The sequence below is a fragment of the Chiloscyllium punctatum genome, chromosome 41 (genome assembly GCF_047496795.1).
Source record: "Chiloscyllium punctatum isolate Juve2018m chromosome 41, sChiPun1.3, whole genome shotgun sequence".
Lineage (NCBI taxonomy): Eukaryota > Metazoa > Chordata > Chondrichthyes > Orectolobiformes > Hemiscylliidae > Chiloscyllium > Chiloscyllium punctatum.
Genome location: NC_092779.1, coordinates 41,359,115 through 41,385,578, shown reverse-complemented (window position 1 = coordinate 41,385,578; position 26,464 = coordinate 41,359,115). Strand labels below are relative to the sequence as shown.

Here is a 26,464-nt window from a genome sequence, read left to right as displayed (position 1 = left end):
TGCCAACCCTATGTTTGCTAACTTACATTGTTTGACTAGGTGCCAACATCTTCATTTTAAAGTTTACACCCTTGCTTTCAAATGCCACAAAGGCCTTGCTCCTCCCTATCTCAGTTGTGATGGAAGAGGTCACCTATCAATGCACAAGGTGAGACTGAAGCATTCGCAGTAATCTTCAGCCAGAAGTACCAAGTGAATGATCCATCTCAGCCTCCTCCAGTGATTCCCAACATCACAGATACTAGTCTACAGTCAAATTGATTCACTCCTCATGATATCAAGAAATAGTTGGAGACACTGGATACTGAATAGGTTATGAGCCCTGACAACAGTCCATCCTAAGGTATTGGAGACTTGCATTCCAGAACTTGCTGTTAGCCTTGCTACATTATTAGAGCACAGTTACAACATTGGCATCTACCTGGCAATGTGGACAATTTTCCAAGTATATCCTGTGCACAGAAAGGAGGACAAATCCAACCCAGCCAATTACTGCCACATTAATCTACTTTCGATCATCAGTAAAGTGTTGAAGGTGTCATCAACAGTGCTGTCAAGCAGCAATAACCTGGCTCTGTTTAGGTTCCACCAGACCACTCTGCTCCCGATCTTGTTACAGCCTTGGTTCAAACACGGACAAAAGCGCTGAATTCCAGAGTTGAGAGTGACTTCCCTTGACATCAGTCGAATTGCTGTGGTATCAAGGGGCTCTAGCAAAACCAGATTCAATGGGAATTGGAAGTGAGCTCTCTACTGCTTGGAGTCATATTTGGAATATGGGAAGATGGTTGTGATTGTTGGATGCCAATCATCTCAGCCCCAGGACATCTCTGCAGGAGTTCCTCTAGGTAGTGTCCTAAGCCCAACCACTTTCTCCTTCAACAATGATCCTCCCTTCATCATAATGTCTGAAATGGGAAGTTTGCTGATGATTGCACAATGTTCAGCACCACTTGCAACTCCTCAGATACTGAAGCAGTCCATGTTCAAGTGCAACAAGGTCTGGACAATGTCCAGGCTTGAGATGATAAGTGGCTAGTAATGCTCACACCACACAAATGCTAAGCAATGACCATCTCCAATATGAGCCATTCTAACCACCACCCTTGATATTCAGTGGTGTTGCCATTACTGAATCCCTGACTATGAACATCCTAGGGATTACCATTGACCAGAAACTGAACTGGACCTTCATATAAATACGCTGGCTACAAATGCAGGTCAGAGGTTACCAATATTGTGGTGAGTAACTTATCCTCTGATTTCCCAAAGCCTGTCCACATAACGCAGGTCAGGAATGTAGTGGAATACTCCCCACTTTCCAGGATGACTGCAGCTCCAACTTCACTCAGGAAGCTTGACACCATTCAGGAGAAAGCAACATGCTTGATTGCTACCACATCCATAAGCATCCATTTACTCCAACTTCATTGATGTGTACTATGAAACCAGATGCACTGCAGAAATTCACCAAAGATCCTTAGACAGCACCTTCCATATTCACCACCACTTCCATCTAGAAGGACAAAGGCAGTAAACACATTACCACCTGCAAGTTCTGATCCAAGCCTCTCACCATCCTGACTTGGAAATATATTACTAGTCCTTCACGTCACTGGATCAAAATCCTAGCATTCCCTCTTTAAGGAAATTTTGAGTCACCCTATGTCACATGGAGTGCAGCAGTTCAAGAAGGCACCTTACCACCACCTTCACAAGGGCAACTAGAAATGGGCAATTAATGCAGTCCAGCAAAAGATGTCCATATCCCACGAATGGAAAAAAAATGTCCTCCAACTTCACATTCCTCTGAGATGTCTGTGTTCCTTTGTGCATTATAAATTATAATTGTTTCACCATCAGAATTTTAATTTAGAATTAGTTTGCTCATTCTCTCCAATACTAAACTACTTCATCTTTCTGCCTTGCTTTCTTCTGATATGAATCTTCTTAAAACCTTCTCTTCAAGGGCATATTTGTTTGATAATGCTCTTGTGAAGCATCTTGAGAGTTTCATTTTGTTAAGGGTGATATGTGAACGTAACTTATTATTGTAAGGAGATTGGAGTAGAAAAGCCTTGGTGAAATACAGTACAGGGTTGCTGGAGTACTATGGGTACTTTTAGTCTCCATATTGTAAGGAAGGCAATTTACAAAATGGTTCCTGGGATAAGAGGATTGTCTTACTTAGTAAATTAGGCCTATGCCATCTGAAATTTGAAGAATGAGAAATGATCATCTTGAAACATATTTTGAAAGGATTTTTAGAATTGTGAAGAAAAGGAACTTATTCAGCTGGAGACTAATGAATATTGTGGTAGTGGATTAGTCCATTAATGAGTAAATTTGAGGCTGAGATGAGAGTTTTGCTGTCATGAAGTCAAGGCGTGTAGAGGGCCAGTGTGAATGGATTTGAGGCAGAATACCAACCATGACTGTGATAAATGACAAAATAGATTCTTAGGAACAGAAGTGGCCATTTTGGTCATATTTTTCCATGTCCTTATGAAGCCCTCCAGGTCTCACGGTATTTTGACTTGGACATATACCTCCATTTCTTCATTGTTACTAGGTCAAAATTGTAGGAACTCCCAATGTAGCAGTTCTGTGCAGACCAACAGTGATTTACAATAACAGTACAGACCATCTTCTCAAGGGCAGTTAGGAATGACCAATAAATGTTGATCTTCTTGGCAGTGCCCGCATTCCATGAGTTAATACACTTTCTAAAGAAAAAAGACCTCTTAATATCCCCTAGGCATATTAAACCCCACAAACTCTCAAATTATCCTGCCCCTTCTTGACCAGAAGTTGTTTTGTGTGTACAACGTAGAAATGGCCTTAAGGTGTAAGTGCATTTCCTGTAACCAACTATATCACTAAATTGTGCATCAACATCACACAATAGATATATTTGAAAAAAAAATTAGGCTTTTTAAAATCCAAACTATAAGACTATATGATATAGGAGCAGAATTGGGCCATTCGGCCCATTGAGACTGCTCTGCCATTTGATCATGACTGATCTATTTCTCAACCCCATTCTCCTGCCTTCTCCCCTTAACCTTTGATCCCCTTACTAACTGAGGACCTATCTGTCTCTGTCTTAAATCCACTCAATGTCTTGGCCTCCACAACCATCTGCAACAATGAGTTTTAAACCACCTTTTAGCTGGAGAAGTTCCCCTCATCTCAATTCTAAATGGTTGTCCCTTTACTCTGAGATTGTGCCCTCATATCCTATCCTCTCCTACTGGTGGAACAGGTGCGTTCTATCCAGGCCTCCCAGTATTCTATAAATTTCAATCAGATTACCTCTTATCCTTCTAAACTCTCCTCAAGTGCTCCTCTAATGACAAACCCTTTATATCCCGAGGATCATTCTTGTAAACCTCATCTGGATCTCCTCCAATGCATGCACGTCCTTCCTTAGATGTGGGGTCCAAAATGGCCCACAATATTCCAAATGCGGTCTGACCAGATTCTTGTATATCCTCAGCAGTACATTCCTCTTGAAATGAATACCATCAGTGCCTTTACCTTCTTAACTGCTAACTGAAGCTACATGTTAACCTTAAAACCTTTGTTTTGAAATGAAAGATTTGTAAACCTTGTACATTTTGGAATGTTAACCACCATCATTAATGTATTCAGTAGAGCAACAGGGTCTTGCTGTTTTTCTGAATGGTGCCAAGTATAGAAGATTGCTCAATGAAACATGGTACTGCAGATCAGTTCGGTTGTAGCGAAAAGTCCAAAGGACTGCGTTTTATGTTATAAACCTAAATATTATTGTATGCCAGAATGCCACATTGTGTTTGCTGAATGGGAAGGGTGTCCTACTCTATTTTCAGACCTAGTTTTCATTTTCTCTGGAATATAGTTATGTTTGTTCATTTGTTTTGGATGTGCATCCCAGGGAGTAACCAGAAATGTGAATTTTATTAGGTAAGAATCATTTTCCCTGAAGATTTAAAGAATCATATTGCTTGCTATATGACCCGTTTAATGTCACAGTTGCAATGCATCTGCAAATAACTGTAGATTTTATCATTTCTATTTTTAAACCAGAATCCTTTTTTTTTAAAAAAACACATTCCATTTAGAAGTTGCAATTTAATGTACAAGTTATTGTCATCATTGTCAGTCTCGATGAGTGTGATGCCAGCCAGATTTCATGAATATAATAACATTTGCCTCTTTATCCCATTAACCTGCTCAGCTGCTTAGATCACATCAGATTTTATATTCAGTATTGCTTACTAGATTCTGTATCATTTCATGTCCTTAGTCTTTAGAAAACTATCAACTGCAGTCTTAGGCATGTGCGCAATGATTGAGCTTCCATAACCTGTTGGGGTGGATAATTCCAAACATCCACCAACCTCTGTGTGATGGAATTTCTCTTCATTTCAGTCTTAATCTCAGGATAAGACGTAGGTCATTTATGTCCCTTAGTTCTAGAGTCATTAGCCAGAGGAAACATCTTATATACATCCACCCTGTTGAACCTTGTTTTATAAATTTCAATGAGGTCATCTCCCATTCTTTGAAACAAGTACCTTCGTACCCACTTTCCTCAAACTGACTTCATAAGTCAATCACACTATTTCCAGGAATTAATTGCGTGAACTTCCATTGCGCTGTGGAAAGAATATCCTTCCTCAACGAGGGAACCCAAAGTGTAAACAGTACTCCAAATGAGGTTGTGTAAAGGCTGTATACAACTGTTGCATCTTGGCTTGTGTACTCAACTCCCTTTGAAATGCATGTCAGTATACTGTTTACCTTCGTAACTGCTTGCTGCACTTGCATACTAGCTTTTAGTGACTAGTGAACAAAGACGAGATCCCTTTGGATGCCCATACTTCCCATCCATGCACCAGTTAAGAAGTATCCTCCCTTTCTGTTTTAAATACTAAAGTCGTAAAAAAGTACTTCATGTTTCTTTGCACTATATTCTATTTGCCGCATCCTACCACGGCACGGTGGCTCAGTGGTTAGCACTGCTGCCTCACAGCACTAGGGTCCCAGGTTCGATTCCAGCCTCGGGTGACTGTCTGTGTGGAGTTTGCACATTCTCCCCGTGTCTGCGTGGGTTTCCTCCGGGTGCTCCGGTTTCCTCCCACAGTCCAAAGATGTGCAGGTCAGGTGAATTGGCCATGTTAAATTGCCCATAGTGTCAGGTGCATTAGTCAGAGGGAAATGGGTCTGGGTGGGTTACTCTTCAGAGGGTCGGTGTGGACTGGTTGGGCCGAAGGGCCTGTTTCCACACTGTAAGGAATCTAATCTAATTTGTCCAAGTCTCCTTGCAATGTAAATTCTCATCCAATTTAGTTTAGTCAGCAAATTTGGAAATATATTAATTTTTTCCCACATCTAAATCATTTCTAAAGATTGTGAAAATTATACACTTAGTACTGATCCTTGTGGTACTCCACAGTTAATAGCCTGCCAGCTTGAGAATGATCCATGTGTTCCTACACTCTGCTTTTGTCTGTTGACCAATTTTCAACCGTTCTAGTATTCCACCACTACCCCCCCACCACCCCAACTCCATATATTCAAATTTTATCTGGATATAGGTTTGCTCACGGAGCTGGAAGGGTTCATTTTCAGACGTTTCATCAACATACTAGGTAACATCCTCAGTGATCCTCCGGACGAAGCTTCAGCAAACCTACATCCAGAACCTCAACCTGAGCTACAAATCTTCTCAAAACTTTCTAATTTTATCTGCTAACCTCCAAATGATTTTACTTCCACAAATGTATGTTGACTTTGTTCAATTTTGTCATTCTTTTCCAAAATATAGTTACCATATCCTTCATAATATAATCTAATATTTTCCCTAATGCTGACATAAAGGTAACAGACCAATAGTTCACCACACTTCTTCCTTCTTAAATAGTGGGGTCACACTTGCTGCCTTCCAAACAGTAGGAATGTGCAGGTAAATGGGATGAGTGCAGTTTAGTTTTTATTGGTCAGTATGGACATGGTGAAGGGTCTCTTTCTATGGTGTATGACTCTGTTGCTACTTACTTTAACATTCTGGAATGAAGCTCATCTGATCTAGGGGATTTATGAATGCATAATGCACTCAATGTTTCAAGTGCCACTGTAAGAATATATTATGAAGGATGTGATAACTATACATTTCAAAAAGAATGGTAATATTGAACAGTCAGCATAGATTTGTGGTAGTAAAATCATGTTTCACAAACATGTTGGATGTTAATTTCTTTTAGTTCCTCAGTTACAGCCCTTAGTTTACTTCATTGCTGTTGAAAATATTCTTCCACATTCTCCATGGTGTTCTAGAATTTATGCAGAGAAGCATTTGAAGAGTGCAACTGATACTGCCCCCAACAGCGTGAAGTTCCTATCTCATTCCCTCACCTTCAGAACTGAAATCAGATTGCTCTTCTTTTAATCCACCTGATTTATCCCTGGCCCAGAGTGTACCACAGCCACACATGAGAGTGAGAATTTATTTGTATTCCTATTCTAGGAATTTCAGTGTTTCAAGTACTGCAGGATTGCCTCTTCAATCAGTTTTGCCTTGATTGGTTTGCACTGCGGTACAGCTGAGGAGCCAGCTTTCATGAGAAGCTGTCCATCCTTTCCACCAATGTGATTACCTTCCAAGGTAATGATAAAGGAGCACATGGGTCCAATACATCCTCCAAGAGAACCAAGAATGCTGTTGGAAGTTAGTTCCTCAGGCAAAAGAGACCTAAAATGAGGAAGTGGAGATAGTGTGAAATGTCTTTGGTTAAAATTAATGTAATGAATAAACTTTGTGTGGATGAGGAGATGTGTATATGAAAGGTAACTAAACCTTTATCTGAATAATAGCTATTGAGCATGTATGTAAGGAGCTACGTCAGAAGTGATTTACTATCACTTGGAACTTGGACCCGCTGATGCATTGTTCCAGTGTTCTCCTCTTTTACCATTCCTTGTATATTGTTATTTTTAATAAAACCTGTTAATGTTCACTCACCTGAGTGTAAACCTGATCTTCCTACAACTCATAAAAGCAAGAATAAACTGTGTTGAATCATAGAATTCTTATTATTTGTGCTGACATTGCTTGCACATGGTTGTAAATGTATGTTTATGCAATTATTAATAGCTAATAGCAGTAGGGGTAATAACCACCAGGTCTTTAAGGTTCTCCTTACACATCTGGATCAGAGCCCTAAGACCTCTTTCATTCATGACTGAAGATTGATTTCCAAGTTTTAATCTGCGGGTTCAGATATTGTAGGTGGCAGATAACTGTGGAGCTCTGTTTTTATTTATTTGTCATTAAACCATAATAGACTTTGAGGGCATTGACCATCCAATGAACTTAGCCTGCAGCACTAGCAGCTCATTTTACTTCCTGCTGAGTTGTCTGCAACTCCTCCAGGGTTATGTTCTTCTCTTACAGGTGTAGAGATGCTGACAGTAGGTGAGGTATTAGGACAATGCTCTTTTTCTGCTTTTTAGTGCCCTGGCCTTCACCACAGGAAGGAATTCTTTCATCTAATCATGGTTGCTTCTACTGTTTCTGTTGCTGCATGTCCTTGATGGATTTAGTGGAATTAGTAAACAAATTTACCTCTTTGATCCCTTCAACAAACAGATAATTCACCATGGAAGGAACAGCAGAATATTGCTGCCTGAATCCAAGAGTATAACTAAGTCTAGGATTTCTGCTTCCACTAAACCAATGAGACAGCTATAGGATGAAAAAGAATCATAGAACTCTGGATGCTGAAGATTGGAAATAAAACCAGAAATTGTCAGAGAAACTCAGGAGTTGAAAAATGTGGTGCTGGAAAAACACAGCAGGCCAGGCAGCATCCGAGGAGCAGGAGAATCGATGTTTCGGGCATAAGCCCTTCTTCAGGAATGAGGCTGGTGTGCCAAGCGGGATGAGATAAAGGGTAGGGGGGAGGGAATTTGGGGGAGGGGCGCTAAGGATCTCAGTGAGTCACTCTCTCACTGCACCCCCCAGGTAACTCCTCCCTCTACAAGGATCTCAGTGAGTCCCTCTCTCACTGCACCCTCCCAGGTAAACCTATCGTATTCCCAGTGCCCGTCCCCCAAATTCCCTCCCCCCTACCCTTTATCTCAGCCCACTAGGCACACCAGCCTCATTCCTGAAGAAGGACGTATGCCCGAAATGTCGATTCTCCTGCTCCTCGGATGCTGCCTGACCTGCTGTGTTTTTCCAGCACCACATTTTTCAACTCTGGTCTCCAGCATCTGCAGTCCTCACCTTCTCCTAGAGAAACTCAGGAGGCCTGGTAGCATAGAACCATGGAAATGAGACAGCACAGAGGGAACCTTCTGGCCCATCTGTCCATGCTGATCCAAAGACACCCAGATGCCCTTCCTAATCCCACCTTCCTGCATATGGCACAGTTTACAGGTCTTAAGACACAGATCCAGGTATTTTTTAAAACCGTTCAGGGTCTCTGCCTCCAGCACCAACTCAGGAAACAAATTCCAAATATCCACCACCCTCTGTGTAAAAAAAGCTTTTACCTCACATCACCTCTAACCCGTCTGCACTTAGCTTGAATGTTTGATCCTTGACTCTATGGTAAAAAAGCAGAGTTAACATTTCAAGTCCAGTGACTGTTCTTCACAATTGGTAGTGGCTAGGAAAAGGCGGTATTTATGTTGATGACAGGAGGTGGGAGGAAAAGGAGTGGATAGGTAGAGACAGAGCCCACAGTAAGAGAAAGTAAGTATGGGAGACAAAGGGATGGTTCATAGTAAACCAGGGAAGGAGAAAAGATGATAATGAGGAGTAGTTAGACCGTTCCGTATCACCTGTCCTTCGTGGAGAAATTTATGAGAAAAAACACCTTTGACCACAAGTCCATCAGGAAGTGGTCAGCACGTAGCGTCCTTGAGACCCTTCGGGAAAAGGAGAGGGCGGATCCTGTCGAGCGGTTCCCTGAGCAGACTGTCAAAGCCATTTGGCAGAATGCCTCATCGCCAGAACTTTCCAACAAGCACCAAGACGTGGCTTGGCTGGTGGTGAGAAGGGCTCTGCCTGTGAGATCCTTTATGCACGCCCGGACTCTCTGCCGCACCGCACGCTGCCCTCGAAGTGGCTGCGGGGGGGACGAGACTGTCACACACCTCCTTCTGGAATGTGCCTATGCAGAGGAAGTCTGGAGAGGAATGCAGTGGTGCTTGTCGAGGTTCGTCCCGAGCTGCGCCGTGACGCGGGACTCCGTGCTCTACGGCCTGTTCCCCGGGACTCACACCGAGACGAACATTAACTGCGCCTGGAGGATCATCAACTCGGTGAAGGACGTTCTCTGGGCGGTCTGAAACCTGTTGATCTTCCAGCTGAAGGAGTTGACCCCGACCGAGTGTTGCAGACTGGCACATTCCAAGGTCCAAGACTACGTGTTGAGGGACGCGCTGAAGCTTGGGGCAGCTGCCGCCAAGGCGCGGTGGGGAAAGACCACCGTGTAAGATCGGCCTGCCTAAAGAAGAACAGGGGGCCCATGCGGACGTTTTTTTGGGCTCTGCTGATGCCTCAGCCAAATATATGTACAAGATTGAAAAATGCACAGGATTGTAAATGACATTGATAAATACGAATCTGTGTTTGGAAATGTGGACATATGTATGGCATGATCAAATGTACAGACCATCAAATCCTTTTATGAATAAAGTATATTTTTGAAATTAAAAAAAAGATCTGGTGAAAATGAAAGCAGCCCATGTCATAGCAAGAACATGAAAGGAAGTGTTCAGGCACTCAAATTATTGAATTCGATATTGAGTACTTAAAGCTGCTGAGTTCCCAAGTGAAAAATAAGATACTATTCTTCCCACTTGAGCCGAACCTCGCTGGAACTCTGCATCAGGCCCAAGATAGAAATGTTGGCTAGGGAACATGGTGTATTGAAGTGGCAGGCAGCTGGAAGCTCAGGGTCATTTTTACAGATAGAATGTAAGTGTTTCACGAAAAATTCTGCAAAGTTGAATTATAGGTTGATTCGCTGCCTGTGTTCTTCGAATAAGCAAACCAAGGTATAGAGTGCCCTCTCTTGGCTTTAACGCTTCTTTTCCCCAACAGTTGCAGCCACTCATTTTTGGTACAACAGCCAAGATTCTGGTACTGAGTTAACTTCAGTGTGTTCTGTAACTGCCATCAGAAGGATATTCAAAGTTGTGCAAGCATCTCTGCTAAGTGAGATTAGTGCTTAGCAATGACATATAAGATTTCTATGATCTGTCTTCCATTATAGAGAAGTGTGGTGTGCAGCAATGCTGAATGGAACATCCTCTGAGAATTCTTGGCTTCAACCATAGTTTACATTTGAAGAAAATGGACATTTCTCACAGTATTATATAAGGTGGTCTCCTTAAGAACATGCTCAAGAAACAATAGGGAGCAGCTTATGCTCATCAAATACGTTAATGGCAAAAACCTGACTTTTAATGTGAATGGATGAAGAAGGGGAAAGAGCAAATCAGAGTTTGATTTGAAACCATGAGGTGTTTTGGAAAACAGGTTGGAGTAGTAGCTCAACATTGCTGCAGAGGATTAACTTCAATCTTTCCAGGTCAGAAAATGAATAAGATTTTCATTCTGACAATAGTACTGTTTTGGAAGATCTTGAGGCAAAATGGCTGAGTCATGTGACAACCTATCTAACTATGATTGCCCATCAGCTTTTTTGCAATTTCAACCATATGAAAATGGAAGAATGAGGAGTGGTGGGTGTTTGATAAATTCAAGAAGGTGGCCATTGAGTCCATCGAAAAATGATGGATTTTGATTGATTATATAAAGAACTTAAAAATACCAATTAGAAATTCCTGAGTTTATACTTGTGCTCAAATTATTAGATTGCTCACAAAGCTCACACATGGATAGGCTTCCTGTTTTGATAAGAGTTCAATTTTATGGGAAAGACTTTCTTTTGGAATAGATGACTGTGGCCATGAAGAAATTTATGGGGAAAACGATCATTTCCAGCTACCCGCTTGTCACTAGTTGGAAATTCTGCAGTGGCATAGAGAACAGAAAGTTCCAGGATTACTGAATTACAATTGGAATCCTGACAGTGTGTAAACAGGCCCTTTGGCCCAACAAGTCCACACTGACCTTCCGAAGAGTAACCCACACAGACCCATTCCCCATCCCTATTATCGTATATTTACCCACAACCAACGCACCCAACCTATACATCCCTGAACACTAAGGGCAATGTAGTGTGGCCAATTCACCTAACTTGCACATCTTTGGATTTTTGGATTGTGGGAGAAAAGCAGATCACCCTGAGGAAATGCATGCAGACATGGGGAGAATGTGCAAATCCACATGGACACTTGCCTGAGGCTGGAATCGAACCCGGTTTCCTGGTGCTGTGAGGCAGCAAAGCTAACCACTGAGCCACCTGACTTCCAAAATTGCTGAAAGTTTAGTCCAAACTTGCTGGTGATCTAGTCATTGGTGCTTGTAGACTCATAGAGTCATAGTGATGCACAGCATGGAAACAGACCCTTTGGTCCAACCTGTCCATGCCGACTAGATATCACAACCCAATCTAGTCCCACCTGCCAGCACCCGGCCCATATCCCTCCAAACCACTCCTATTCATATACCCATCCAAATGCCTCTTAAATGTTGCAATTGTACCAGCCTCCACCACTTCCTCTGGCAGCACATTCCATACACGTACCACCCTCTGTGTGGAAAACGTTGCCCCTTAGGTCTCTTTATATCTTTCCCTTCACGCCCTAAACCTATGCCCTCTAGTTCTGGACTCCCCAACCCCAGGGAAAAGACTTTGCCTATTTACCCTATCCATGCCCCTCATGATTTTATAAACCTCTATAAGGTCACCCCTCAGCCTCCGACACTCCAGGGAAAACAGCCCCAGCCTGTTCAGCCTCTCCCTGTAGCTCAAATCCTCCAACCCTGGCAACATCCTTGTAAACCTTTTCTGAACCCTTTCAAGTTTCACAACATCTTTCTGATAGGAAGGAGACCAGAATTGCACGCAATATTCCAACAGTGGCCTAACCAATGTCCTGGACAGCTGCAACATGACCTCCCAACTCCTGTACTCAGTACTCTGACCAATAAAGGAAAGCATACCAAACACCTTCTTCACTATCCTGCAAGGCGTACTTAGTAATAACTTAGCTATGTACTGCAAGGAAATTTTGAAAGATGTTCTTGAGGTGGGTTGTACTTTAAATAGATTTGTCAATCAAGACAAAACACTAAATTGGCATGACAGCTGAAAGCAAACTCTAGAAATGCACAAGGAGTGATTAATAGGTTTTTTTTGTGTGGACCAAAGCATCATTATGTACAGAATTGTCCGAAATCCAGGAGCACCATATTTGAATTAACTCATGATGAGGACCATTCTGATTATGAGAATGGACGGCATGAAAATATTTATTAGTTGCTCAAAGTTTAAATTGGACCATGACTATTTTGTTGCTGATTCATTCAATTGTGCTGTATTAGATAGTGGCTACATCTTAATAGTGTTTAGGGCAATTGATTGATTATGCCGTAACTTGGAAACCCTTGACAAGGCAGACAAATGTAAACAGTATGAAAGCATTAGGGTGTGAGGATGATAATATAATACCATTTAAAAAGAGTAGTCATCTTATTTGAAATAGCAGGTATATGTCATTTCATCACCGAAGTGGTCACAAGTGACATACCGTTATTACTAAGTACGCCTTCAGTGAAAGAAACAAAGATTGAGTGAGGAGATTAGCAAAGCAATTGTCTTTGCTAAAGCTGTAAATTTACAGTTCTCAGATTCTGTTGTGAAAACCAAGTTTTTCTACCAAAGAAATTCAAGAAGTTTTATTGACTCTGGAGGCAAGAGTCTGGCTAACCAGAGGAGGATTATCTGTGACAAAGACAGGAAATGCTAAAGAAACTCAGCAGTCTGGCAGCATCTCTGCAGAGGAAAACAGTAAATGTTTTGAGTGTATATCAAAGTCGAAGCATCTGAAAAGATTTGGAGAGCAGTAAAGCATGACATAAGACCATCTCTGAGTAGAATTCAGTTCTGGTGACCTAAATTATTATAAAAGGCAGGGACATAAAAGATGATGACTCGGTCCTTGACAAACTATAGGATGTGATGGGAAGATCTGATACAACAGGGAAAATTGGATCATAAGAGCACATTGTTCACATGTGATAGCGATCATTATGCATTTTTAAATTCCTGAGAACATTGCAGAAGATGATACCGATGTGGCAACTTCTGCATTACATATGCACTTTTCTGTCAGTTAGCGCTAGACGGGGAGTATCTGACAGGGAGAAAGTGAGACCTGCAGATGCTGGAGATCAGGGTCGAGAGTGTGTGGTGCTGGAAAAGCACAGCAGGTCACACAGCGTTGGAGGAGCAGGAGAACCGATATTTCGGGGAGGAGCCTTGCATCAGGGGAGCAGCTGACAGTTAACGGGTAGATGCCAATGCATGAATTGAACAAAATCAGCAAGAAAGGGCAATATCATCAAGACAGCATCAGATTCTGAGTTATCAGAAGCTCAGATTTAAGCAATGATTCAAGAGCCACATCTTGGAGGAGAAGATTGTGTACAGTGGGAAGGACCTTTTAATGGATAGTCTGATAGGAAAAGTCCTGAAAGACTCAAGAAGAAAGCAGTCACATCCTGATGAGATGATAGAATAGCAAGGAAAAGTGCAAAATCTTGGTAAAAAGACATAAGCAGAAGACCAGTGTTTGTAGCCATCAATAAATTAGAAGATAATGCAGTAAGAGAGGCTAAACAGCAAGTGTTTGAATGTACTCCCAAATTGTTCCTGATTTTCTGAGGTTGTAGGTAGAGGTCAACTGCTTTATCGCAAAGATGGATCAGGACAGAAATAGTCTTACCATATGAAACATGTAATATCAAAGCTAGATATTTTAAGGAATGCTTGAGCAATACGGAGATGAGGGTAGACACACTTTTACAGCAGAAAAGGTGATTTTGAAATTTTCCTGACTGTTTTAGCTAAGCATTCATTGAGGTATAAGTCCGCAGATATAATATTTATATTATAAGCTTTCTGTTAGGGTATCTTGTCCCAGCCTGCAAAGGAAGCATCTAACAGAAGGGAAACCATGGAAATTGAATAAAAACATGTTTCTGGATTGAATGACACTTACTAGGTATAGTACATTTGTTTTAAAGTTAGACTGTGTCCGATTCAAAGTAGACTCTACATTTTTTTATTTGTACTGAAATGGAAAAGTTTCAGACATCTTTATGACTCATGTGGACTAATTAGTTTGACCAGCCTTTATTGATCAAATTAGGAAGGAATTTAAAATTATTAATCAAGCTTCTGGTGCTTTTAAGCATGTTGGTTTGGAGGTAGAGTAGAATCATATTTGATTTTATATCAAGAATATTGTTTGGAGAGTGTTAATTGGTAATTCCAGGTCTGTACAGCAAACTCTGCCTTCAGAGATAATTTTGAAGAGCTACGGACTCTTGTCAGATAGCTCTTTTATTTAAACATGCTGATAAGCCCAGATGTCAACTTTCATGAGTTAAACATAGTCTTCAAGTGCGAAATCCAAAAGATTCATGATCTCTTCAGCAAACAAAGCATTTGAAAATAAATAAAGATGAAGTGTGTACTAAAATTTTCAGCTTGGGTGATCCTGAAGACATGTTGCTCATTATTTTCAACAATGCGTTGAGTGCCTAGCTTGGTGGTGGATTTTCCATTGCAGTTGGGATCATAATATTTCAAATGGGAAGTGGTGGGAAATGTGGGCTTTGGCTTGGGAAGCCAAGGTAATGAGAAAAGAAATACAGCGCACACTGGCTGCTGAAACCTGCACTTGCAACGCAATGGACATGGCGTTCTAATTAGATTTTAGATGAAATGTTATATGAAAGCAGAACAACAGGGACCATGGTTATAGAATGCTATATCCGATAATTGAATACTTTGGATAATGTGCATTCTACAAAATGTGTAAATGAGAAAAGGCTGATATTAGATTTGCAGGTCTGAAGCAAACGTTGGAGAGAAAATAGATGTCTCAAGTACAAGTCATCAATTATTGGACTGCTTTACCAAAAGGAATGAGACTAGTGAAAATTTGTTGGAGGTCCTGGAAGAGTATTGTTTCGTAACATAAATCTTGGGAATGTGAAATTTATTTTTATGTCTATTTGTAAATATGTTTGTTTCAAAAAATTGTTAACCAAGCAACCCAACAGTATTTTAAACTGTGGTTGCTTTTAAGAACTGTTCGAGATAGAGAGCAGCTAATGCTCATCATAGCATATAGTTAAGGGCTATTTTCCCCAGCAGTGGGGTGGAAGGGGAAAGAGCAAACAAGTGTTGAACTAAGAAGTATAAATAGAGAATATTAGGAAGATAGACTCTTGCTTCCTGTTTCGGTTTGTAGATGAGTAGTACACATCTGCTCTTCATTTGCCACATCTGATTTAAAGTTTACATGCTTGGCATAAGCCAAATTGTCATACCAGAATTTGGCTTGTGGGTGAATGGAATTTTGCAATGGCTATGTTATATAACCTAAGAAGAATTTATTCTGCTCCTCAGCATTCTAAAATGCATGGACACTTACAGACTGCTGTGGTCTGTCTTCAGTTTTCTGTGCTGTTGATCAGCTCTGAAATAGTCTCGCACTCGGCATTTATAACCCTCTGTAATGCTGGCTGAACAGATTCTCCCATTGATGTTTCTTACCGGTGTTTCTTCATGTGATCACTGCTGGAAGACTTTGAGTGTTATTTTCTTCCCCATTTCTGCAAAACTTCCTATAACAGTCTATTGCTCACTGTGATCGACTGATTTCTTACATCATTTTACGTTCCTTGCTGTGAGCTTTTCTTGATTTGTCAGCATTGCACAGGATTTCCCCTTTCACAATGCAGTACTCGAGTTGACCTTAAATTCCCTTGCTTGAATCTTTATCCTGCAGCTGGGATGTGTTATGGACTAGGCCAGATCACACAAAACATTCTTAAGCAGGCAGCCCAGACCATAACTTTGCAATTTGTTTCGGTAAGTGTGCAGTGAAAATTACCCAGAGTAAGTTAGCGAGGTTAACTACCAGGTTAAAAACAGACAAAAGTATATTCACAAAATTACACAATGAAACACAGAACAGAATAAAGAACCCCTACAGAACTCAGTCTATCCAAATCAGATATAATGAATCTGTTCCGAATACACACAACAGTCGCAATAAGCAAACCCCCTTAGAAACCAGTATAAATGAATGGAACAGATGCTTATAGGTTGAAGTTAGAAGGGCAAAGAGAGAGAGAGAGTTTGTTTCCACACAGCTCACTGTTGAACTTCCAACTATTCTGGACTGAACTAAACTGCTCAGCTAGAGAGTTGACCACTTCCCTTTCATTATACAGGTCGCTTCGAAAACATGACCACTTTGGCCTGAAGTCTTATCTGTTTACACAGAAATAAAAAGGCCTCTTAATACCCTTTAATCTCTGTACCAAGCCATTCTAATCGGCACTGAGAGTGGTTTATAACCCCTCTGAAAATAAGCCAAGGACATAGTATCCTTGAGAATAGGAGCAGCTTTTAGAAAAAAGAAACCAACTTTGTGACAGATGCTTTGCTGGTTTGTTCCCCAGTTCACTGGTTAAGTTATTGGACTGAATTCATCCTTCACCAGTGCCACAGTATGGCTGCTCGACTTCATTTCTGATGTTTCTTGCACTTGCTTTCAGTTTCAAGATATATGATCCCTGTTAGCAGAATGTAAAGATCAGCTCTAAGACTCAGATGATTGAACATTAACAATCTATTGAATCTAACTAAATACAAATGAAGATAAGAGAGTATTTTTCTTGAATCTTGCAGTTCTAGGTCTTATTTCCATATGACTTAAGTAGCTATACATTATTCATTGAGTATAGTTAACCCTTTATTTCACACCTGGTCAAAAGGTCAAGATTTAATACAGAAATTTGAGCACATAATATTGAGTAACACATTAATGCATCTGGTGAGTTTGTACTAATGGACAATAACTGATAATTTTAGATTATGCTCCCAACTGCCCTCTCAGGTAGAAATAATGGATACCATTACATTATTTGAAGGACAGTGGAAGCATTTTCCCTGTGTTAGTGTTAGTCCCTTAACTGGTATCAATTAAATAGATTCTGATTATTTATCTAATTGCTATTTGTGGAAACTTACTGTGTAACAATTACAGCGGTGAAAGTATTTTGAAAGTACTTTGTTAGATTTGAAGCACGTTAGAATATCTTGAAGTCATGAAAAATGCTACATGCATGTATGTTTCTTTTTTGCGTGATCTGAATGATTGACATAATACATGAGAAAAGTATCGGAACCTAACCTACGGTGGCACAGTGGTTAGCACTGCTGCCTCACTGCGCCAGAGACCCGGGTTCAATTCCCACCTCAGGCAACTGTCTGTGTGGAATTTGCACATTCTCCCCGTATTTGCATGGGTTTCCTCCGGGTGCTCCGGTTTCCTCCCACAGCCCCAAAATGTGCAGCTTAGGTGAATTGGCCATGCTAAATTGCCTGTAGTGTTAGGTGAAGGGGTAGATGTAGGGGAATGAGTCTGGGCAGGTTGCTCTTTGGAGGGTCGGTGTGGACTTGTTGGGCCGAAGGGCCTGTTTCCACACTGTAAGTAATATATTCTAACTCCAGTGTCCTTTTACCTAATGATGATCAATACAAATATCAATATTCTCCACTTTTGGATGTAGGCTTGCTGGCTGAGCTGGAAGGTTCATTTTCAGACGTTTTGTCACCATACTAGGTAACCTCTTCAGTGAGCCTCCGGATGAAGCACTGCTGATGATTCCTGCTTTCTATTTATATGTTTGGGTTTCTTCGAGTTGGTGATGTCATTTCATGTTGTTTCTCTCAGGAGATGATAAGTCAGGTCCAAGTCAATATTTTGTTGATAGCGTTCCGGTTGGAATGCCATGCTTCTAGGAAGGTAAAAATCACACAACACCAGGTTATAGTCCAACAGGTTTAATTGGAAGCACACTAACTTTCGGAGTGTCGCTTCTTCATCAAGTGATTGTGGAGGACACAATTGTAAGACACAGAATTTATAACAAAAATTTACAATGTGATGGAACTGAAATTATACATTGAAAAATACCTTGATTGTCTGTTGAGTCTTTCATCTGTTCGAATACCATGATAGTTTCACTTCTTTATGTGTAAATCACAAAACCTTTTTAAAAAAAGTTGCATTCCCACATTAATTGTAACAATTGGTGTTAGCTAGACAATATGTTGAAGGTGTCGGCCCCCTGTGTTCTCTGTCTATGTCATGATGTTTAGATTGATTCTAATCTAAAAAGTGAGAGAACAGAGTTTTACATGAATTCATGCAGTTTTTGTCGGGTGAACTTGTACTTAGAGTTACATTGTATCTCTGCTCAAAAATTGCATGAATTCATGTAAAACTCCGTTATCTCGCTTTTTAGATTAGAATCAATCTAAGCATCATGGCATAGACAGAGAACACAGGGCTAACACCTTCAACATATTGTCTAGCTAACACCAATTGTTACAATTAACCTGAGAATGCAACTTAAAAAAAAGATTTGTGATTTACACATAAAGAAGTGAAACTATCATGTTATTCGAACAGTTGAAAGATTCAACAGACAAGGTATTTTTCAATGTATAATTTCAGTTACATCACATTGTAAATTTTTGCTATAAATTCTGTGCCTTACAATTGTGTCTTTCACAATCACCTGATGAAGGAGCTAGTGTGCTTCCAATTAAACCTGTTGTACTATAGCCTGGTGTTGTGTGATATTTAACTTTGAAAAAAGTTAAATGTAACATTTGTTTGAACAATTTGATTAGTTGGTTGCCTGGAAACAAAACAAAACAGATTTGAATTAGACCAGTCAGTTTAAATTATATCCCAATCCAGTTTGAATTGAGTTTATTGACAATCTTAAAAGCCAATGAAGCAATATGCTTTGAGGGTATAAAACCAGGGAAAATTGAATAGTTGGGAGGAGAACTGCCAAGCCCCAGCAGGTAAAAGGACTTCCCAAAAAATAGCTCTCTTAAAGGCACCTTTATCGATTGGTAACCTGTGAAGCAGAAATCCCTAAGGAGAAGGAAAGACCAGAATTCAGAGTAAATGAAAGCTGCCTGGTTTTGAGATAAGAAGTTTTGTTTAATAAATCGTAATCAAGAGTTTTATCGCACTAGTATTATAGAAGGGAAGGTAACAGAGGTTAGAGTAAGGACTTGTAAATAGTTAGGTAATTATTCTCTGTTATACTTTAGGAAATAAGGATGTTAATTTTTACTTTAACTAGTTCGTGGCCTATCGAATTTTCACAGATTACTCCACGGGATAAATCTTTTTTGTGTTGCTGCTTTTAAACTAAGCAGAAGAGTTTACCCCATGTCGTAACAAGTGTATACTATCAGGCAGGGAGGTAGTTGTCGGGAAAGGGAGCCATGGTTTACTAAAGAAGTTGAAGCTCTTGTCAAGAGGAAGAAGGCGGCTTATTTGAGGATGAGACGTGAAGGCTTGTTAGGGGGCTTGAGAATTATAAGTTAGCCAAAAAAAATCTAAAGAGAGGGCTAAAAAGAGCCAGGAGGGGACATGAGAAGTTGTTGGTGGATAGAATCAAGGAAAACCCTAAAGCCTTATATAGGTATATCAAGAATAAAAGAATGACTAGAGTAAGATTCAGGCCAATCAAAGATAGTAGTGGGAAATTGTGTGTGGAATCTGAGGACATGGGGGAAGCGCTTAATGAATACTTTTCGTCAGTATTCACATCGGAAAAGGACGATATTAGTGAGAATACAGAGTTACAGGCTACTAGATTAGATGGGATTGTGGTTGACAAAGAGGAGGTTTTAGCAATTTTGGAAAATCTGAAAATAGATAAGACTCCTAGGTTGAATGGGATTTATCCTCTGATTCTCTGGGAAGCCAGGGAGGAGATTGTAGAGCCTTTGGCTTTGATCTTTATGTCATCGTTGTCGACAGGAGTAATGCCAGAAGACTGGAGGATAGCAAATGTTGTTCTCTTGTTTAAGAAAGGCTGTCGGGACAACCCTGATAATTGTAGGCCAGTAAACCTTACTTTGGTTGTGGGTAAGGTGTTTGAATAGGTTATAAGTGATAGGATTTATAATCATCTGCAAATAAATTATTTGATTCGGGATAGTGAAGGGTAGATCATGCCTCACAAACCTTATTGAGTTCTTCAAGAAGGTGACAAAACAGATGGATGAAGGTTGATGTGCTGTATATGGATTGCAGTAAGACATTTGATAATGTTCCACACGGTAGGCTATTGCATAAAATATAGAGGTATGGGATTGAAGGTGATTTAACAGTTTGGATCAGAAATTGGCTAGCTGAAAGAAGACAGAGGGTGGTGGTTGATGGGAAATGTTTATCATGGATCTCAGTTACCAGTGGTGTGCCGCAAAGATCTGTTTTGGGGCCACTGCTGTTTGCCATTTTCATAAGTGATCTGAATGTGGGCGTGGAAGGATGGGTTAGTAAAATCACGGATGACACTAAGGTAGGCAGAGTTGTGGATAGTGCCGAAGGATGTTGTGGGTTACAGAGGGACATAGATAAGATGCAGAGCTGGGCTGAAAAGTGGCAAATGGAGTTTAATGTGAAAAAGTGTCAGGTAGTTCACTTCAGAGGAAGTAACAGGAATGCAGAGTACTGGGCTAATGGTAAAATTCTTGGCAGAGTAGATGAACAGAGTTGCCAGCCAAGTTGATAAGGTTGTTAAGAAGGCATATGGTATGTTGGCATTTTTTGGTAGGGGGATTGAGTTTCGGAGCCGCAAGGTCAGGCTTCAGCTGTACAAGACACTGGTAAGGCTGCACCTGGAGTATTGTGTACAGTTCTGGTCACCACATGAAAGGAAGGATGTGGAAGCTTTGGAAAGGGTTCAGAGAAGATTTACTAGGATGTTGCCTGGTATGGAAGGGAGGTCTTATGAGGAAAGGCTGAGGGAACTGAGGCTGTTTTAGTTGGAGAGAAGAAGGTTGAGAGCTGACTTAATTGAGACATATAAGATAATCAGAGGGTTAGATAGGGTGGGCAGTGAGAGCGTTTTTCCTCGCATGGTGAAGGCTAACACGAGGGGACATAGCTTTAAATTGAGGGGTGATAGTTTCAGGACAGATATCAGGGATAGTTTCTTTTCTCGGAGTAGTAGGGGCATGGAACGGCCTGCCTGCAACAGTAGTAGACTCGCTGACGTTTAGGGCATTTAAATGGGCATTGGATAGACATATGGATATTTAATGGAAGATGGGCATCAATTAATTTCACAGGTCGGCACAACATCGAGGGCTGAAGGGCCTGTAATGCGCTGTAATGTTCTATGTCAAAGAACTGAGCAGGTTTCATGTCCATAACCAACATTTTGTCGTTATTGTTATTTTATGATTATCTTGTGTTTTTTAAAATATTGTGGAAGTGAAGGATATTGATGTTCAACAGTGAAACGTTGTTCCATGTTTGCCATGTAGAGTTGGCATCAGCTGCTGTGGAACGAATGTAGAAGCAGCTGGATGCAAAGTAGAGTGACATCAATTCCATCAACATTGTACAGTTGACACTGCCTTTTCATGTCAGCACACACTTCAAATAGTAAGCAGTTTGTGGAAGGGTCACTTATGGTGCTGTTGACAACCACCTATCTGTTTAACTATCTTCAATATGAATACAACGATAGAATCGATTTATCAAGAATAAATTTCAGTTTTATGATAATGATTATATAAATGGCATTAAATACGGTTCAGAGGGGGAAAGTCTTCCTCGCCAACATTTTGCATCTATTTTGATGAAGTATACAGTGGTAAACCTGGCATAGTGCATCACATTTTCAAAATATCTCTTGGCAAAACCTCACATACAAAAGGTTATCACTAAAGTAAAAGCTATGAAACATAAGAGCAAATCTGGGATTGGAGAACTATTTGACTGAAGGGCAGAAAGAACTGATCAGAAATCATTCCAACTAGGAGGAACAGTTTATTGAAAGAAAAAAGTTGACAAAATAAATGGCCAGATGAAACTTAATGTATCAAGGGTAAAGCCAAGATTACCTCCTTACTCTGTGAATGGTTTTAATTTGAAAGGAAAGTAGGGGTTCTATATGTATGAATTTTTATTTGTTCCTAATGTGGCAGCAAAAATATGTAATCAGTACAAGATGACCAGCACAAATGCATGGAATTATGAAACTGAAGGGCAATAAACCAGATGAACATTTTAGCACAGATGTAATCAACTGATTGTTAACATCTTAATTTTTGCAGAGTCGAAGTGACCTTTTGAATCAGTAGTCAAGAACACTATTTATCCTTCCTCTTTCCCGCTGTTTCCTACCAGCCAGTAGTTTATGTCAAGAGTGTATTTATTCTCCAATTTGATAATCTGCTTTAAGCATGGAGTTTTATCTATTTTGATATTCATCTTGTATTTTATTAAATATCAGTTGTGATTGTGAAACTTTCGTCATAATTTGGTAGAAACATTTACAAATATTCATTTATTTCTTATTTTCAGATAAAATTCAAGAAGCACAAAAACAACTACAGGTTCCTGAAGATGCTCAGAAAAATCTGAAAATTCTGGAAGGCACAAAAAAAGGTTGATTTTAAGCTCATTACGTACTGTACAACTTAAGGAAATTTTGATGTGTTTCTTTTTAATTGGCCATCTTCTTTGTCTAAAAACTGAACATTTCCTTGCGGTATTTTGATCTTTTCAGTTAAAGAGAATGAGATCGAAAGCATTTTTATGAATATACAGGGGCAAAGAAGATGTAATGAATGCTTTTCTTTCATAATTTTGACATTTGAATGAGAAATTTATATAACTAAACTATGCTTGTGTAACATTGAAGGAGGCAAATTGTTCCTGGTCTTTATTGGACTGAAAGAAACTAATTTAGTTTACAGTCCATATTAGGGTACAAAACATTATGAGCAACCACTTCTTCCATGGAGTTATCATGGTTGGGGTATATTCGCTGAGCTGGGGAGTTGATTTGCAGATGTTTCGTTCCCTGTCTAGGTGACATCTCCAGTGCTTTGGAGCCTCCTGTAAAGTGCTGCTGTACTGTGTCTTCTGGAATTCATTTGGTTCTGTTTCTGCTGCTTCCAGTTGCTGGTTTCAGTTGTTTGTTGTAGCGGCTGGTATATTGGGTCTAGGCTAATGTGCTTGTTGATGGAGACTATGGCTGAGTGCCATATTTCTAGAAATTCTCTGGCTGTCCTCTGTTTAGTTTGTCCTATGAACGTTGTGTTGTTCCAGTCGAATTTGTGATCCTTGTCATCAGTGTGTATGGCTACAAGGGCTAGCTGATCGTGGTGTTTAGTGGCTAGTTGGTGTTTGTGGATGCACATTGCTAGTTTTCTGCCTGTCACCCTGTTATATATGTGGTTGTTGAATGTGAAGTGTGTCGTCAAGCACAGGACTAGTAGTTTGAGTATGCAGTCCTTGTTGAGAGCTTCCCTGTCATGTCACCTGTTCTGTTTGTCCAGGAGGTTGGCTATTGTCTCTCTAGGTATAGTTTTGTCAGTTGAAATGAACAGTGCCGTTACATTGAATAAGACCAGTGCTTTGTCCTTGTCTATATTTATATTCTTGATGTTGTCTAGGAATTCTTGTAATGATTGTATGGTGTGTTTGGATCTGCTAATAAGACGTTTTAGTTTTTGTTGGAGTTCTTTTGCCTTGGGGTGTTGTTGTTTTCTGCTTTTACCCTTTGTAGGTCAGTCCTGGTCATTAGTCTTTTTTTGAAGGTTTTGTAGTGTGATGTGTACTCTATTGGTTAGCTGTCGTGTGGGATCACACTCCCTCTGTAGGTAAGTGTCAGTACCTGCAAGTAGGTTCTCTCCTTTGTGAATATATTTGGTCTTGTCTATGATAACCGTCATTCTGCCCTTGTTGGCTGGTACTATGATTATGTTCTTGTATTTTTTAGTGTTTTAGGGCTTCTCTCTTTTTGGTGTTGAGGTTGTTCGTTTGTCTTTTCTTTGTTTGTAGGGGTACAATAGTTTGTTTGACTACTTGCTGTGTCTCTTCGGTTAGTCCATTAGTTCTGAGCATATGTAGAATCATAGACTCCCTACAGTGTGGAAACAGGTTCTTCAGCCAACCCTCCGAAGAGCAACCCACCCAGACCCACTCCTCCACTCCACATTTACCCCTTACTAATGCATCTAATATACACATCCCTGAACACTATGGGCAATTTAGCATGGCCAATTCACTTAACCTGCACATCTTTATATTGTATGTGTCCCTGCCATTGTAGTTGAGTCCCTTGGCTAGTATGGCCTTTTCTAGTATGTCACTTCTGGACAAGCACCCCATGATTCCTGTTTTCCTCTGATCTTTCTAGTGTCCTGTCCTTCACTGAGTATTCCCTATCTTGTTACTTCTTCCAATGTGTATCATCTCACACTTAACAAGTTAAATTCCAACTGCCACTGATCTACTCATCTGATCAATCTGCCTATATCCTTTTGTAGCGCAAGACCACCTTCCTCACAGTCAATCATTCAGCTAATCTTTGTGTCACCTATAAATTTACTTATACAAATGATAAGGGACTCAATACTGATCCCTGTGGTATCCCACTGGACCCCCAGTCTCTGGTCACACAGGCAACTTTCTCCCACTACCCTCTGTCACCTGCCACAGAGCCAATTTTGGATCCACCTTGCCAAGTTAGCCTGGATCCCAAGATGCTTTACTTTTTATCAGTCTTCCATGTGGGATTTTGTTGAAGACCTTACTGAAATCCATACGAACTACAGCAATTGCACTACCTTCATATACAGGCTTGGTCACCTCTTCAAAAAAATTCAAGTAGATTTATTAGGCATGACATTGCTTTGGCATTAAAATATCTCGCCTCTCTAAATGGAACTAAATCTTTTCAATCAGAATTTTTTCCCCAATAATTTCCCTATCACTCATGTGAGATTCTGTGGTCTGGCATTCTCTTGTCTACCTTCAGCACCCTTCCTGAGAAATAGAAGTGTCCTCCAGTCTTCTGGCATCCCCCGCCTCTGTCCAAAGAGAAATTGAAAACTTGGATCAGGACCCCTATGATTTTCTCCTTTGTCTCTCAAAGCAGCTTGAGATACAACTCATCCAATACAAAGGAATTTGTCCATTTTTAAATCTCTAATACCTCCACATACCCAATATCAAACTACTCAAGAACCTCACAGTGCATCATCTTCTCGAATCCTGAACCTACATTCTCCTTTACTGAGTAGAGACAGATATGACATAACTATTTAACATTGTATCAATATCCTCCAACTCCACACACAGATTTTCAATGGAATAAGGGGCATCTCTGTCTGCCAGTATTTATTCTCATCCCTAGTTGCTTTTGAAAAGGTGATGGTGACCTGCTGTTTTGAACCGCTGCAATCCATGTGCTGTAGGTAGACCCATATGTTGTTAGGGAGGGAGTTCTTTCGTCTGTAATGGGACCTACTCTTTCTCTGGTCATTCCCTGCCCCTTGTTATATTTAGAGAGTATCTTGTGATTCTCTGTAATCTTGCGCACTAGATTTATTTATGCCCTCTCTTTTGGTCTCTTACTTGGATTTCCTTTTGCTCTTTCTTTACATCCCTAGGACCTCTGTTGATTTGCTCCCTTTGCACCTGTTACATGTCTCTCTTTTACTTTTTATATGGACCTGAATATTCCTAATCATCCAGGGTTCTCTGGGTTTGTTATTCCTACGTTTCACTCTAAAGGGAACACGTTCAGTCTGTACTCTCCCCAACACCTTTTTGAATACCTCCCAATGTTCTACTGTAGAATTACCTTAAAGTAGCAGTTCCCAGTCTACTTTGACCAGATCTTGTCTTATTTTAATAAAATCTGCCTTTCCCAATCCAAAATCTACTTTTGCAGTCCATCCTTTTTCTTTTCTGTAGCACATTTAAAACTTATGGCACTGTGGTTGCTATCACTAAAATGCTTCCCTACTGCCACCTCAACCATCTGACTGGCTTTGATCTCCAGAATTGGGTCCAGCATTGCACTATTCCTTAGAGAACCAATAACATGTTGATATAAAAACACTCTTGTGAATACATCTGCCCTTGCTAAATCCTTTTTAATTGGGATTACCGTAGTATATTGGGTTAATTAAAATCCCCGAATATAGTTGCTCTATTCTTTTTACACATCTCCGTGTATTAACTGGATATCTGCTCCTCAATTACCTGCTGACTGTTTGAGGGCATATAATGCTGTCCTAACAGTGTGTTTGCCCATTTATTTTTACACATACGCTGTACTCACACAGCCTCATCTGAAAACACTTCCAAGGTATCGTACGTAAATCGCACAACTAGGGCTGTAGGT

General features: G+C 40.3%; 1 protein-coding gene across 7 annotated transcripts in view; it reads left to right on the top strand.

The window, feature by feature from the left end:
* Nucleotides 1–26,464, top strand: part of hivep1 (HIVEP zinc finger 1) — a 212,316-nt gene that overhangs the window by 69,776 nt on the left and 116,076 nt on the right. For all 7 annotated transcript variants that reach the window (XM_072560776.1, XM_072560774.1, XM_072560775.1 and 4 more), the window contains one exon: nt 22,627–22,710. In XM_072560776.1, the coding sequence (XP_072416877.1) occupies nt 22,627–22,710 (84 nt within the window). The remainder of the gene's footprint in view (nt 1–22,626; nt 22,711–26,464) is intronic.